General features: G+C 36.5%; 1 protein-coding gene across 1 annotated transcript in view; it reads left to right on the forward strand.

Annotated features, from left to right (window-relative positions):
- LOC134531696 (metal cation symporter ZIP14-like) overlaps positions 1 to 17,152 on the forward strand; it is a 133,129-nt gene that overhangs the window by 82,621 nt on the left and 33,356 nt on the right. The window contains exons 3-4 of the mRNA XM_063367507.1: positions 8,890 to 9,059; positions 16,059 to 16,178. Coding sequence (XP_063223577.1) covers positions 8,890 to 9,059; positions 16,059 to 16,178 — 290 coding nt within the window. The remainder of the gene's footprint in view (positions 1 to 8,889; positions 9,060 to 16,058; positions 16,179 to 17,152) is intronic.

The raw sequence follows: 17,152 nt of genomic DNA on the forward strand, positions 1-17,152 counted from the left end.
ATGACATCTTGAGAAGTGTGTCAGTCGAGTTTTATTATTCAGGACCAATCTCAGAACATGTACAATGTGGATGCGAGCGGTTTTCCAATGGACAACAGGCCCTTGAAGGTAGTTAGTGAAAGGGGTAAGAGAGAGATCGTATCGTTGACGAATTGGAAACGTAGAGAAAATGTAACGGCAGTTGTCTGGTACAGTGCAAATCTCCGGAATACATTTTAAAAAGAAGACCCGAAAAGATTTAATTTTAATAAATAATCACGGACAGGAAACAAGCCAACATAAAGTTCTCATGCTAAGTTTGGTAGAAAACAGATGCGACAGCGCCAACAAAATTTTGTTAGAAACATCACTCGAAGACAATATTTATTTTGGTGCTTATGAGGTTCGGTGGATTTTGGTTTGGGGGGGGGGGGGGGAGGGGGATTATTTGTGGTAGATATAAGTTAAAATTTTTTGAAGACTGCTTTATTATTCATTTTTGTGTTAAGATGTGCACTTGAGCGACAAAAAAAAAAAAGTGATTCAAATAGCTCCACGATTTTCGGATTATCATGTTGGCGTAGTGTTTTCATTAATAATTTTTTTTTTACCATGAGATAAATTAACTACAAATGTTTGTTTTGATTTCATAAGATGCAGAAATTGTTACAATAATTTCTGTATTATTTTTATATCTGATCTCATGCACTGTTAAATTATTTTAAGGCTTCAAACTTGAAATGATTCAAATAGTCCCACCTTACCCTAACTGCTGGACAAAAAGCAAATACTCTGTTAGGTTTTAGTAGTAATAATTTTTAAAGTGCAGTAAATTGAAACTTTTGATCATTTGATTAAAGGATTACGATCAGTCGCAGAAATTAAATAAATATTGGATACTTTATGTACATATTTCTGCATGCTGGCCTCAGACCCGTGTATGTATAGTCTTTATCTCCAAAGGAATGTTTAAGGCTAATCAGTGCTATCAGTCGTAGTCAGTCCACGTTGCATTAGGTAAACCTCAAGTGCCACTATGACACGGCATTGCCATCTGTAGTGGCCTGTATATAATAATTTTATAGCACTTCATATTTTTATGCTAACATGTAATGTGTAATAGGGTATGGTTAGTTAAAAGTTATTTGTGGGATTATGGTATTGATTATAAATTTGTAATAAGCCTGCTACCATGTAAAAATAAATATTTACAAGAAATATTTTACTATAATCTGTTACAGCATTTAAACAAAATTTGATCAATTAAGTTTAAACTTGAACTAATCAATGAGTTATTTTTTTCATCTCTGATAATATAATTACACCTAGTCTGGGGGTGAAGGGGCGGAAACGACTCTTTTCCATAGGACCTGGATTTGAATCAAGGTTTGGGCAACATAGGAAAATACATTATAAACTTAGCTGTGTAAAATACTTGTGGCGGTGCAGGCGAGAAGCTGTTTCAACTTAGTGCGCCATCAGATGAAACAATAAAATAACGTGGATGTTTATCTAAAATAATTTTATGTTACAGGAGTTACAGGAGTTCGTTTAGTATATTTAACTACAGTGAATGCACTGTACGTTACTGCAAGCCTGCTATACGTACGTGCGATTCAGAGCTGGATTTAGTCATGTGGGAAAGAACAATTGGTTGCCAAGGTCACACAGTTATTAATCCCACTTGACTCCTCAACTCGTGCCCCACTAAGCTAGAGTTTGTTTAGAGACATCTGCTGCAGAGTGAGGTAGCCTTATGTTATCAAATTAAATCTGGTTTGAATAGTCGGTGACTTTAGTAATGTACCAGTTTTTAACTTGTGACATACAGAGTGGTTTGTTGTAATCTAAAATTTTTCAAATATGGGATGTTTTATTAAAAGAGTTGATATTTGTATCAACAAGGTTATTGGCGTCCTCCTTAAATATTTTCAATTTTTTTTTGGCCTTGTACCACCGTATGTGTGCAGTTAGGGGTATCGTAAATTTCGTTAATTACTAATAGTTTTTTTTTTCACGTATGCATGTGATTATTCAAAGGTAGGCAAAGTAAGTTTGCTTACGAAAAAAATCAATGGTTTACTGTCACTATATACATTTTATTTGTATTACGTATACAATTTAGATTTACATGTTTTTAACGTAAAAGTAAATAGCCACACATATATCATTACTTGTACTTTTTTAATCACTCACCGGTAAGGCCGTACCACCAGGGACATATTAAAATTTTTAGGAGATAATTCCAAAAGAGTTGTATGTTTTCAAATTGCAAACAACTCTTAGAGCCCTGTTTGGCTTTCTAAAGATCATGTATAGAAAGTAACCTATGGGATTAAACATTCAGGTTTATTTGCTCACTGTGTAATTTTTTTTCTATGTTACACGACAGTTGTGATAAGTCTTGAGACTTCCCATCAAGATTTTAAATGAGCTGATGATTGCTCATAGTTGCTAGGTGGAACCACATTTATATGTAACATAACACTTTGTTCATAAACGTTAATCAGAAACTGAATAATATTTTTGTAGATACCGACAACTGGTCTTAGTTTTATATGGTGAGAAAATCTTTTACAATGTAGAATAAAATAGTTTAACTTAGGACAATGTTATTAAATACATGTTCCCAATTCTATAGTTTCTTGTGATCAGTACATGTAACAGTCACTAGAATCATTACAGCGAATTTACTTTATATTTTACTTTAAATGATCTTTAAGTCAGGTTTGGTGCTTATAAACTATGTAATTCTAAACACACTTGTCTGAGATGGAATTAAAACCCATGATCCTTGAACTAAAGATTATAAGCGCAGTCCACTGTAACACGAGGGCGATATGACAGTTCAGGAAAATGATGTTTTACAATTATTTTTGTTTTGCATTGATAATATTGTTTAAAGCTTTTTTTACATTGTTCTGAACAGGTTTCAGCTTGAACTGCAAAAGCAAATATTATTACATAAAATTCTAACAGCAAGATATGAGTAAATAAATATTTTTAAAAAATTGTAGGGATGACACACACTTGATAAATAAAATATTACACATAAAATTAGCCAGAGGTATGTCCGTTCCAGGGGATATTATATCAATGCAAGTAGTTTTATATTTTAGCTTTGTATTGGCTGAAAAAAACTTAACAAAGCTTTTTTAATATTATTTGCAGTATAAACTAACAATTCACTTTAATCAGTGGTGCAAGATTTAGGTCTTACACTAATATCATAATGCCGGATGTCCATAAAAGAATGTTCCAGTTTCAATGGTATAGTATAACAGTTTGATTTAAATTTTATAACAAACCATGCATCAAATTGAAGGTAAACTATTTGAAACTAAACTAGTTACTCTTACAAATTTTCAATATGTGCACCTTTAGTTATAGGGTAAAGTAAGGTAATTTCGTGATAAAATTAATTTTTCGCTAATAAATATTGTTTTATTCAACCATTACTGTCGTATTTGGCCAAAATTGTTTAACTTCTGTGTAATACTAACATTATAAGTAATAAACTTGCAATTATATACATATTTTCAACACAAAATTTAATTTCAAATTTTAAATGGTTTGACAGGTAATTTCGTGATATGGGTATCTAATTTCGTGATAGGGGTTAGGCAATTTCGTGATACAATAACGATACAAATATTTTCAAACAAATACCAACTATAATAACAAATAATATAATTTTAACTTGTAACATGCATTCTAATTGCTGTTTTCTTCATTTCTTCAAAAAAATGTTCAAATAACCTTCGAAAAATTAGGTTTAGTCTAGTTTTTTTTTAGATGCTTACCTCGCTCAACTCACTTTCAGCATTAGCACAATTATCACACATGAAAACTAGTTCCTCAGAATCAGCAGGTTGGCACTCTTCATGATAAGGCATCAAGCAATAACAGCATTGCACCCATTAAGCGCCATTTCTTATTTGAACGTCTCTGAAATAACTGTTCCCGCACATACCACAGATCCAATCTTCATAAAGAATTTGGACTTCCTTTGATTTTGTCTTGCATTCGCGAAGTTCTGGACCAGATATGAACGGTTCTAATGTTGGTGTCGAAGCTTTTGAAGTTGATGGGACAGCCTTGGAAGTTGATGGGACAGCCTTGGAAGTTGATGGGACAGCCTTGGAAGTTGATGGGACAATCTTGGAAGTTGATGGGACAGCCTTGGAAGTTGATGGGACAGCCTTGGAAGTTGATGGGGTAGCCTTAGTAGTTGATGGGACAGCCTTGGAAGTTGATGGGACAATCTTGGAAGTTGATGGGACAGCCTTGGAAGTTGATGGGGTAACCTTAGTAGTTGATGGGACAGCCTTGGAAGTTGATGGGGTAGCCTTAGTAGTTGATGGGACAGTCTTGGAAGTTGATGGGACAGTCTTGGAAGTTGATGGGGTAGCCTTGGAAATTGATGGGACAATCTTGGAAGTTGATGGGGTAGCCTTAGTAGTTGATGGGACAGCCTTGGATGTTGATGGGGTAGCCTTGGATGTTGATGGGGTAGCCTTGGATGTTGATAAGATATCCTTCGATGATGACATTACAGGATTCGATGTTGGTAGGGCAGCATTTAAAGTTGAAGTGGCAGGTCTCAATGATGCGTATTTTATTGACCCCAAGGTGGTAATTTCTCCTACTGGAGTAAGGCATGCATCTTGCACTTGAGTCTCGCTTTCTCTTTCCTTTGTTAATGAGGGTGTCTCTTGACATTGATTGCAGGACCAAGATCTTGTCAGCTACCAATATCTGATCCTTTTCCGGCTGTTCTTGAGGTAGAGGCTTGTTTGTTAGTTTGGAGGGTTCAAAAGCTTCCTTAGGAATAGCACACTTGTTGAATGGATGAATTCCCGTTTTCTTGAAAGAATTTGTAATGTACTTAGTGCAGAAGCTCTCAATAAAGGCAGTATTCATAATAGTATGAAAATTTGTTCTATTTGGTTTTTCCGTTGGATTTCCCTTCATGTAGGAGTTAAATGTTGACCCCAATGTGATTTTAGGGATTTGTAAACTCCTACAACTAACGGTTGCAACAAATGAGTTGTATGGGCTGGGAAAGTAAATAAGAAAATATGATTTTCTTTCGCAAACGAAATAACTTCAGGGTTAATATGCGATGCGTGTGAATCCATGAAGAGGATGGCTGGTCGAGCAGGAGGAATGGAGGCTACAAAGAACTGGAACCATTCAAAGTACAGATCACTGTTAATCCACCCTTTTGGAGACAACTTCCCTATTGCATTAGGCAAACAATCTCTCTTTAGGTTATCGTTCCACCTGACACCTTTGAAAATAATCATAGGCGGAATACATGTCCCATTTGTGCACGCACATCCCAAAAGTGTATGTTATTCTCCCCTGTCTGCATAAACTCTCTTATAAACATATCGCTTTCCCACTGCTGTTACAACTTTGTTTGCTTTCACGACATACGAAAGACCTGTTTCGTCACAGTTCCATAGCCTATCAGGTGCTTCTTTGATATCCAATCTGTCCAGTAATTCCTCTAATTTAATATAAAAATCCCCAATGATTTCTTCATTTGCCATAGAAGCCCTGTATGCTGCAAGGTTTTTCTGGAGATCTTAATGAGTGATTGTACCTACTCTTGAAATATGTCCACCACCATTTGCTTGCACTTTCACTGTCGGAATTTAATAAATTTTCACGGCCGGCATTTTTTGCGAGTTCATGTGCTAATTTCCTTACTGTAGAAACAGTTAAACCAAATCCTAACTCTTGCATCTCTATGATGTAATTATACAGACTAATTTATAGGTTTGAAGTGAGAGCGAATGGTCTTCCTAGTTTTGGCAGAGGTTCATTTCTGTTTTCACAGGTGCTATTTTTTAGACAGTCTCTTAGTGTACTCCATGGCACACCCATTTCCTTGGAGGCTTTATAAAGTGAACAATTTTGTTGTTTAACGAATTCAGCAGCTGCAATTAACTGTCTTGAGTCATATTTTCTGTATTTACTTCTTGTTTTATTCATCATTCAACTGAAAAATAAAATAAGAGCCAATATATTTTTGTGGTAGCCAATAAGTAATTTCGTGATATAGGTAATTTCGTGATATAGGTAATTTCGTGACACACTATAATTAGCTTTCTAAGTGAAACTAAGTTATTGTAAACTTAATTTACAACACAAACTCTCATAATAATTTTGTTCTAACAAGCTTAGAAAACTTACAAGATCAATTCATATTAAAGGCTTTGAAAATGTATCTTTAACAAGGACAAAAATGCTAAGAAACGCCATGAACAACATAAGCAATAACAACTGTATACAGACGTGGAAAATCATAAAATTATTCACACTGTAAGAGGTTTAGATTCTCTACAAAACTGTGTATTAAATGCTAACATACCATGTACATGGATCCTTTTATGAATATTCGAAGTTAAACCTGCAAAAGAGTACTCAAATTTAACGACACTTTGCTCACTTTTACGAAAACTTTTGTTTTGTGACGTTGACGCATTCCAAGACACGAACGATACATACCACATTATCTAATGGAGAACGCTGAAACTACCAGACCAAAATGCAGCTCCAAAAAACCGCTGGTATTTTCGTTACAAACGTCATAAAAAATGTCACGAAATTACCTGTGTCACGAAATTACCTTACTTTACCCTACGGCACACATCCAACCAAAGTCCAATTCTTCCCACACTTTCGTCAACAAGTCCGGAGTAATGAAAGCAATAGCCCCTTCAATTCGGTGTCTCAAATCTGGCAAATCATCGGCGGAACTTAGACACGATCTTTTATAAAGCCCCAAATGAAAATCATTGCATGGCGTTATGTCAGATGAACGTGGAGGCCAGCGAAAAAGAGCTCTGTCATCGCGACCATCGGCGGATGTTTTTGACACATGGCGATCACAAATTAAACTTTAAACGAAACGCACGTTGAGCTTAATGATTAACTCTTAGCAAACTGCAGAACACAAAACGCTTTACGCCCAGGAGTCGCCATGTTGCGTAGATGGCGCTGCAAGAGAGAAAACAAAAAAAGCAGTAGGCCTACTCGTGCATGCGCTTATCCAAAACTGTTTTGAGTTACTCTTTAATTTTGACCTGGAACCAAAACTCAACAACGCTTACAGTTGAGTATATTACAATTTATAACTGGGACATTCTTTTAGGGACATACTGCATAATACATTTTAATTTTTTCAGCGATGGGAAAATTTTGGCGTGAACATTATGTGTAGGACCATTTATTCTTGCAAAAAGTATTGTGTGTTAAAAATTTGTAGCATTGGCTGTTTCTTGGTTGATTGGGTTTATTTCAGTCAGGTACACGTATACTGTCAGCAAACCAATCACAGCCATCCGGCGCGGAAGAAAACGCGTCCTTAAAGGCCCTGTCAAATAGGGACGCCAGTTACTAACGAAGGCATACCTTATTGCAGTCTAATCAGCGATATATATATATATATATAGTTTTGTGTTACATCATGAACCAGGAATGTTTTTGCCGTAGTGGTAATTTGTAGGGGCAGGCATTTTTCGCGAAAAAATCTTAACGCCTAGGCGCGCCTATTAGATTGCAACAAGGTATACATACCCGCACATGTGGTTTCATTGGCGGCCGTCTGCGGGAGAAGTCGTCTTATTTGACCGAGCCACTCAGGACGCGTTTGTTTCCGTATTGAATTACTGTGATTGGTTGTACGGACATTAGACATGTACCTGAAAGGAACTCACCCAATCACGAAACACAGACAATGCTATAGTGTTTTAACTTTTAACTAGTCTCGGAATCTTTTCGCGAAAAGTGCATGCCCCTAGTAATTTGTGTACTGTGTTAGTGAAGGCCTGACCACTGGCATCCCTAGAGAGGCACTCGTTGTGGTGCCGTACAAATAAATTTAACTCTTGTTCATAACAGCTGCGTTTGCATGAGCTGTAGCTACTTCAACTTCTGCAGTCCAACAGTAACTAACTAAGCAACCTTTTAAAAGAAGTAAGTCTAACAGTGGCTTCTACCAAATATTCTACAGCTGCGTGTAACTAAAACTTCTGCCACGAGATAATAATTGACAGCAAAAACGTTAGTTATAAATTATTTTTCAAAGTCATTAACCCAGAAGGCAATTAATTTTTTTATTATTGAAGTTACAAATAAAGGAGATTAAACGTATTTGATAGCCTGCAATAAATTATTTTGGTATAAATAAAAAAGTTAGCAATTGCTCTAACTATATAAGTTTTATTAAAATAGTTTATTGTTCTAGCACATATTTTGTTCTCTAGAGAACCTTCACTCACTTGAGCTTGGGGAGCAGAAGTTGATAAAGGTGGGTTTACGATTGAAAATAAGAATTAAGACTTAAGACTTAGTCGTGTACTTACCATATGACTCTATGTAAACTAGTGGAATGGTTTATGATTATCGTGTGTGAATTTTGACGGGTCGTGTGCGAGCCATATGATGACTTAAGACTTAACAGAAATGGTTATATTTTATATTTTTCGTTAAGACTTAAGGGAAGCGACCAATCACAACAAACCTGAACCTTTCAACCGGAAGTTTAGGGTCTTATTATTGGACCGAGCGAGGCAGTATTTTGGGTTAGAATTCGTATATTTGTCATTTGTAATCATCATCCATTTCGAAAAAATAGATATCCCATTTGTCAATAACCTATTTCAAACCTGCTTCTCCGTTTCGAACAATGGCCGACCGTGTGTTTTGTGCTGTGATTGGTTAGAATTAACGACTTCTATGTCAATCATAAACTGGGAAATGTAGTTTTGACTTAATCGTGCGCTCGATGTTAAGTTATAATTCTTAAGGAAATCAATCGTAAACCCAGCTTAAGAATACAGCCGACGCAGGCTATGCGGATGTGAGCCCGATGAAGGACGGCGGTGTTGTTTGCAGTGTGGGGCTTCGGCCTCGTCTCGGTGGCGGTGATCAGCCTGTCGGGACTGGGCGGCGGGGTGTTCATGCCCTTCATACACACCAAGTACTACCTGCTGGGCATTAACTTCTTCCTGGGGCTGGGCGCCGGCTCCCTCACTGCCACGGCCACGCTGCAGCTGATCCCGGAGGTGACTAACTCCCCGGCATTGCGCATGCGTGCTGAATCTACACATGCCGGCGAAACTTCCCGAGTGCCGTGTATCAGAACTGCAGTGTTACCTTTGAATATATATATATACTGTATAGAAGTCGCCAGCCCAGGTTAAAATTTCTAATACGGTTTGAGGTAGTTGGTTAATTCACCGCCGCAATCGCCACCATCTCTAGGGCATCGACTTGTGGTGGTCCCTAGCGGACAAGTGTCGAACTCTTCAAACACCCCTTCCCCCTCCCGTTGAATGACCTTGAGCTGCAGTGAATGATGGGTGGGGGGGTGCGGGGGAATGACAGCGGGCGACAGTGCTGCGCTCTAACGTGTAAATAACAACTAAGATGATACAGGGTGTTACGGCAGCGCCCTGCAGCGGTGAAGTTCCCAAGCTGCTCATCATACGCTCCTGAAAAACGTAGAGTAAATCCTATCCACTCGCGACTTCTATACAGTATATATATTCAAAGGTGTTACTGAGATAATGCTCATTTGCCTGGATTGTGTCCTGTCGGGCAAACAAAAATGTTATCAAATTAATCAGGAAAACAAAGTTTATTTTTTCAAAGGTCGCCCACCCCTACTCTATCTATATGTTCTAGCTCACTTCCTAATCCTTTTACTTACCAGGTTTATATATATATATATATATATTTTTTTTTGTTGTGTAAAATCTTAGCTCTCGGTATAAGGAATTTGGTAGGAGTAATTCCGTGAATGGAACCGAAGTCGCATGGAACGGAAATATGTAACACGGGGCTGCCATCTGTGGCGGATGACGCTAACCAAAGTTCACAAAGACAAAGCGAAACTTTATAGTACTAACGGTTTAATGAATTTTAACAAAAAATGGGAAGTATTTTAAGAAAATTCCTTGTTTAAATCTGGTCCAAAACCTGGGTTCAGTATTTTTAAAAGTTTTTTTTTTTTCATTCTTATCGGAGCCATTTAATCATATATATTTTAAAAGTTTGGTCTGCTAATCACATGATTTAATAGTTGACGTAGTTGCTCCGGCAGAGAATTATAGCGGCGGGTGCGGAAAATACGTGTGATTCGCGTAAATAAAAGTTGTTAAAAACACAATCTGCGTTTGTTTATCACACTCGGCATTATTTTAAAGAATTTTGCGTTAAATTTTGGGTCTAAGTTTCGTATTATAAGTTTATTATTAACATGAGAACACACAAATTTGCTCATTTCCGAGGTTATATGTTACACATCGTTGGCAAATACCACTCGCTCATGTTTTTTTTATCCCCATTAAATGTTGTAATTGACCGAACAAATAAATTTTACTCTTTTTCATAATAGCTGTGTTTGCATGAGCTGTAGCTTCTGCAACTTCTGCAGTCCAACAGTAACTACCTAAGCAACCTTTTAAAAGAAATAAGTGTAACAGTTGCTTCTACCAATATTCTACAGCTGCGTGTAACTAAAACTTCTGCCATGAGATAATTGACAGTAAAACGTTGTTAGTTCATAATGACGTTTCAAAGTCATTAACCCAGAAGGCAATTAATTTTTTATTATAGAAGTTACAAATAAAAGAGATTAAATGTATTTGATAGCCTGCAATAATTGATTTTTATATTATTGAAAAGTTAGAAACTAAACTATAGTCTATAAGTTTTATTAAAATAATTTATTGTACTAGCACATATTTTTTCTCACTTCAGCTTTGGGAGCAGAAGTTGATAAAAATATAGCCAACGCAAGCTATGCCGATTTTAGTCCGATGAAGGACGAACAAGTGTACTATATATATATATATATATATATATATATATATATATATATATATATATATATATATATAAACAGGAACCAAATGAACCGCATTTAAAAATTATTATTAAATTATTTGACGTTTTTCTAAATATAATAACGTAGTTTTGTTTAACTAAACTGGTTGCGCTACTGACGTGTAAAAGTTTTGGTCAGAATTTAAAAATATCAAAATTATTGTGAAACCTTCAAAAATGGAAAATTTAATAATAGAAAAATAATTTTTAAATTTTGATTGACTACGCTCTATACTTCAACTATTAATTTATAATAATTTTTAAGGCTGTAATTTGATTTATATATTATATTGATGTAGTTAAATAACTATGCACATGTAAATCTCTTATATATTAATTTATAGCTATTGATATGGTACAATAGTATTTATGTTGATATATATAAATGAAGATATCAATAAATATACTAATGGAGATAATTGTTTAGAGTTTGTGAGGAACTGGTGAGTTATTTGTGTGGTTATGCTACTCGAATTTTGATTATAAAATAATATAACCTTCCTCTACTGTTATTAACGTACCTAACTTATGTGTTATAAATTGAAGGTGAATAAAGAGAATGTGTGGCTGAAAGTCACAGCTCATTATGCACATAAAACACGTGTTCTGATGGTGCAGGGAACCTTGTTTGGCTTTGACTCGAAACTCTAATGGATGTAAATTTGCTTGCTATGTGGTCACAGGCGTGCTGTGCCCTACAGTCCAATAGAGGTCACGTGATGTTACCATGGTGTAGTATGATAATCTGATAAAACAATTAGCTATCTTTTTTGTGTTGCTTTTCTTGTGAATGCAAAGAAAATTGATACAAATATTAGAAACATGTAAAACTTGTATTTTTTCATTTTTTAAAAATAGATTTTTAAGTGAATTAATAATTCAAACTAGATAATTGGAAAAGATTAAAATTTAATTATTTCTTTAAAAAAGTTTAGTATTTTTTCATGTTTATTTATAAAATGCAACCAATATTACTTATAGTCCTAAAAAAAAAAAAAAACAGAAAAAAATCACAGAACCACTTATACATATGAGACAACAGTAAGACCAAGTAAATAACATATTATGGGATCAAATATTTTGTCATATTAATATTATCAAATTTAAAAATGTTTTGCCACAATTGAGGTGGTCACGTTAGAATGGTCCATACACTGTTGAATTAAAATTGATTTGTTAATATCTCAGGAAATATAGGGTGGCCACAGCTAGTTATATATATATATAACTTCAAGAGTCATTATAACAATGTACGGGGATAGTTTATGAACTCTGCATTTACTAAAATAATCGTTTCTCAGGGTCAACGTTTTTAGAAATATATTCAAATTAAATTGCAATTATTTCAGAATTATAGTAGAGTATTTTTTTTTCCTCTTAGCTCTGCTGGAAAACACAAGAAGAGTTCACACTCAGACCTCTGGGGGGAGAAAAGTACTATCTAGCCAGTTTTAGTAACGACACTCTACACACTTAAACTATCGGCGAAAGTGGTGTCTTTTAAATCCAGTTACATCTTAATATTAACAGTTTAAGGCCGTGTGTTACCTGGTTTAGCTGTAATGTCGATGTTTTGGGTAGCGATGTATCTTATTACCCACGATATGGCGTCGCTAACGCACACATATTAGACAAACACTATTTCACAGTTTACACACGAAACTAGTTAATTTTCAGACCTAATTTAATGCCCACTCGTTGCACTAATACTTTATGTACATGGACCGACACGCGAGAACACTCGATGCAACCTGGAGCTAGGACCGAGCCTCTGCTGGTACAGCCATGTCCGTAAGAACACTACAAGACTTGTACTGTTCAAACAGCCGCGCCATTGCAATGCCGTCATATTGTCAAACGCAACGGATGACTGAAATGAGTGATTAAAAACCAAAACATAAAGGTTGGCATTTAAAAATAAAATACAGAAAAACAAAACTTCTATATCGAATAAATAATAAACATTACGTTTGACAATCTGCCATGCCCATGTATATGCCAGTAGCTGTTCAAAGATTGCCGAGCAACTGAATGTAAACATTTTGAATGTATTTTTTTTTGGTAGTAGCCTGAAACACATTGTTTAAGCGTAAATAAGCGCAAAATAAATAATGTACATGAGGGCCTAGCTCTACGTATCTGTACACGTGCAATAAAATTGCATGTATTTTTCCGAATATGTACATTTAAAACTTGCTTTTAAAATTTCAGCTTAATATATCTCAGTTGCATGTCGCCGCCCACTTTAAATTTAAATTTTAAGAAAATTTGCATTGTCATTATCAACAGCAGTTTTATGATTAGACTCCGTAATAGTAACTATTATTCTAGTTGTAAATGCAACCATCGATAACAGTGTATGTTTCTTCTAAGTACAAGTTAAGAAACAGGACATGTTCAGAAACTCAGACATTGTACTATTTCTAACGCAAGATGATCCAGTGATTGGCGGGAAACAGCGATGGTTGATGGTGCTAAGTGTTATCTCAGAATGCTGATGCTGCGATATTCCCCTCGAACCAGAGCCATGCTTGTGGCTGCAGTGCGATGCTCCTAGCCTAATAATACCCGGCGGTGGCCTTCCAAGAGACCAATCAGCGAGAGCCGGGAGCACTTGACGTCTGGCCGGCTGCCCAGGAAGCTAAGCTAACAAGTTGCAGGAAGAGCAGCTTTCTTTCGACCGTAGGTCGTAATTACAACTAGTTCGTGTCCCTGGCGTGCGTGAAGCTGGCATCGTACTCTCGCGTGCATTTTTGAATGGCGAAGCCCTTATTACCTTGGCCCAGGTTACTGAATGTTCAGTGACATAAAAAACTTTGATTTTTAACTCAGCGAGAGCTTATTAGAGTTTTAAAAAAGACTAATCTCTCTTCGCAGATGTGAAGGGGCAGATGGTTTTCGAGCTTGAGTTCTGTTATTTCTACACAAGTACTGTTTATTAATGTTTAATTTTTAATTTGAAATTAAGTTGAACAACAATGATTTTTATTATTTAGTGTTCTGTCTGATTGATTGATTACACTCGCAATTGGGCTTTCACCCGGTTGCAAGGAGTCCTCCCCTTTTTCTCACTCTCCTTTCCCCTTTAGTCTTCTCCGCATGTTCTGTGAATCTCTCACCTCCAGCATTCCTTCCTCCAGCCCATTTTACTCCCTCCTTGTCCTCACAAGGAAGGCGTGCCTCCCTCTTTCCGTTTACCACCATTTTCTCTGGAGCTTCCACCTGTGATCTCTCTGCCTTCTGTACCCACCTCTGTGTACCTTAGTTCCCAGCTGTCCCCATTCACCTTGAACAGCCTGACTAACCTTTCCACCCTTCTCCCCTGTTATGCCTTCCACCCCATATCCTTAATTATCTCAGACGGGCTATGATTTCCCCCTCTTGCTCTTCCATTCTCCATCACATACCCATCACCCACCTCGCTGCTCTACGCTGCACCTTCTCCAGCTCTTTAATCTCAGTGACAGCCGCATACTCCATCATTGATCTTACCAACGTGGAGTATGCCTTTTACCTTACTCTCCTCCCTCCTCCCTGCCCCCTGCAGGGTCCTGCCAAGTAGCCCCAGCACCCTCCTCTCCTTAATAACCGCCCGCTGAACTTGTTTTGCCATCCCAGGTTATTTTGCAGGACCACCTCCAGGTACTTTACTCGTCGGCCTCCTTTATCACCTGCTCCTTCCAGCTACCTTCCTCTTCCTCGTGAATCCAACGTTCAGCGACATCCCATTCTCCTCTGTCCTTCGTTCCAAGCCTGTTCATATCCCCTTGCAGATGTACCCCTTACCCCACCACCTCATATACTACGCAATCATCCGCAAATGATACACCAATTAGCTTGTCCAGTCTCTCTCATTGCACCGTCTTGTTTGAACTCCTGAAAAGTTCTTCCTTCCTTGTTTGAGATTGTCAGCTTCACTGTCCTCGTGTTGCTTCACCCCCCCCCCCCCCTCTTTCAAGCTTTGACTATGTCCTGGTCATCAGGGACCACAGTGGTCCAATTTTGATTCCTTGAAATGAGCCTATGGATTTTCTCGGGGTACTGTGGTTTCCCCTCACCAATGCATTCCTTGGGTAGGCCTACTCCATCTCATTTTTTCATCACTTGACCTTGATGTTGAGTTTTCAAAACCTAATCAACTAATCAATGAATTAATAAATTTACAGCCCTGATATCCTGTTGTTCTTAACATATCCTATCCTGTGGACTGTTATTCATAGAATTGTCTGCAAGTCCCCTTTATTGGCCATTCAATCTATCCATTTTAGCTTCTAGATGTCTCCATTACATTTAAATATCATCCATTTGTTCTGTTTTTCCTTATTTTTTTTAAATTTATATGTTTTCCCCCAGATTCTGAGAGAAAAATTAGTTAAAAACCAGCCGGATATAATTTGTCAAATTAACTATTTCTCTCAACATTTCTTCTTCGGTGTGACACTAAACATTCAGCAGTTGAGCTGTCTAGGAGGTGCACTAAGTGAATAGGAACAAACTCAGTATGGTCATTAACTTCACTTGTTGGAGCAAAATGAACAGCAAATTAACTGCACAGAATTATTATATTGAAAGAGTTTTGTAGCAGTGAGTAATTTAAAAAAAGTGATTATCATCTTGCCGGGGCCTTTAGCTGTAAAATTTAAACATTTTAAAATCATGTCCAGCTCAGTTTGTTAAGGTTTCCTGAAAATTTATTAGAGTATAGATCGAATAAAAGTATCTCAAAATTGGCCATAATGAGAAAGATAAATAATTAATTTGGTGATCAATGACAGAAACTTGTGGTTACATTAATATTATTACCAGCATGCCTCCACACTTATTCTGCATGGCTCATTTGGTTTTTTTTTTAATGTTTGGCATGTTTTCTATAACAGCATTCATTTTAAACTACTACTCATTTTCTAACTTCACTCCTCAATACCTACTGAACACCTGCTTGCATGCACGAGAATGATGTTGCTTTCTCTGCTCACTTATTACACGTGCATAAACTGAGGTGTTTTTCGAATTATCCTTGTATGGGATTCTTATCTGTATAGCACTCAGTAGGTTTTTAACATCTTAATTTTAATGTTTATTTTGCATTTTGTTAACACTTTGCTTGGCTGATGATAGTAATGTAATGTTACACTTTAAAGCATACAAGATTGTAGTAATGTTTATGTCCACAGGCTTTTCGGATCATGGACTATGTCGATCACTACATCAACATATCATTGAGTATTTTGGGCTGCATATGGACACTTTATCTTTGCCAAAACCTATCGAAAGTTATATTTCATACCAAAGAGGTAAGTGACCTTGTCATCAAAAAATTGTAATTGTGAAATTAACAATGTATTTCTGTAGTTGCCTACTTGAGCACAAGATAAGTAAGCCGTACTTGAGTTACCTCAATTTTGTTGTTGTGTGTGTGTCTATTATATAAAATAACTATGAAAAGTAATGTTTTAAAATCATTGCACATTTGTTTAAATAAAGCTACATCAGTAATTTTCTAGATTCTTGGGGTTCTTGTGCAACCATAAAAGTAAAATTCAGAAAATGGTTTTTTTGAGCTCCTCACAATTTACTTGATCAATCTGTTAAATGACATTGTGACAGTATTTTAAGTTATTTATGTTGTTAGTATTTCACAAAAAAAACGACACGCCATGATGCTGATAACCATATCCTTTTATTCACATAATAACAGTCATTTCTTCCACACTCCTTTTCCTCCATTTACTAACTCTCCAAACTAAAGCAGTGCTACCAACTCGGTAGCTACAACTATACCTACGACACAAAATATCTTTATTGCCGATAACACCTCCCCTCAATAAAATATTTTTATGAAACAAACAATCTTTTCCTAAATTTGTCAAACAGTACACCACCAAGAGGCTTAGTAAAAATATCACCTAGTTGGTCACTGGTATTAACATAGTCCAACCTAATGATGTTTTCAAACAGTTTCTCTTTTACAAAACACTTCTTAATCTTTAGATGTTTGACTCTAGAGTTGTCAGTGGCCATATGTGCCAGCTTTATAGTAGACTGATTATCCTCTAACAGACTGATGGGACCAACTTCTATTTTAAAATCATGCAACAAGTCTTTTAACCAACAAGCCTCACTGGCAGCTTGACTAAGAGCAACAAATTCTGCTTCAGTGGATGACAGAGCCACTGATTGTTGTTTTTTTGAAAACCAGATAACAGTACAGCCAAAAACCTTAAAGCAACAACCAGTTGTAGACTTACAGTCATCACTGCCTCCCCAG

The sequence above is a fragment of the Bacillus rossius genome, chromosome 5, assembly GCF_032445375.1.
Source record: "Bacillus rossius redtenbacheri isolate Brsri chromosome 5, Brsri_v3, whole genome shotgun sequence".
Lineage (NCBI taxonomy): Eukaryota > Metazoa > Arthropoda > Insecta > Phasmatodea > Bacillidae > Bacillus > Bacillus rossius.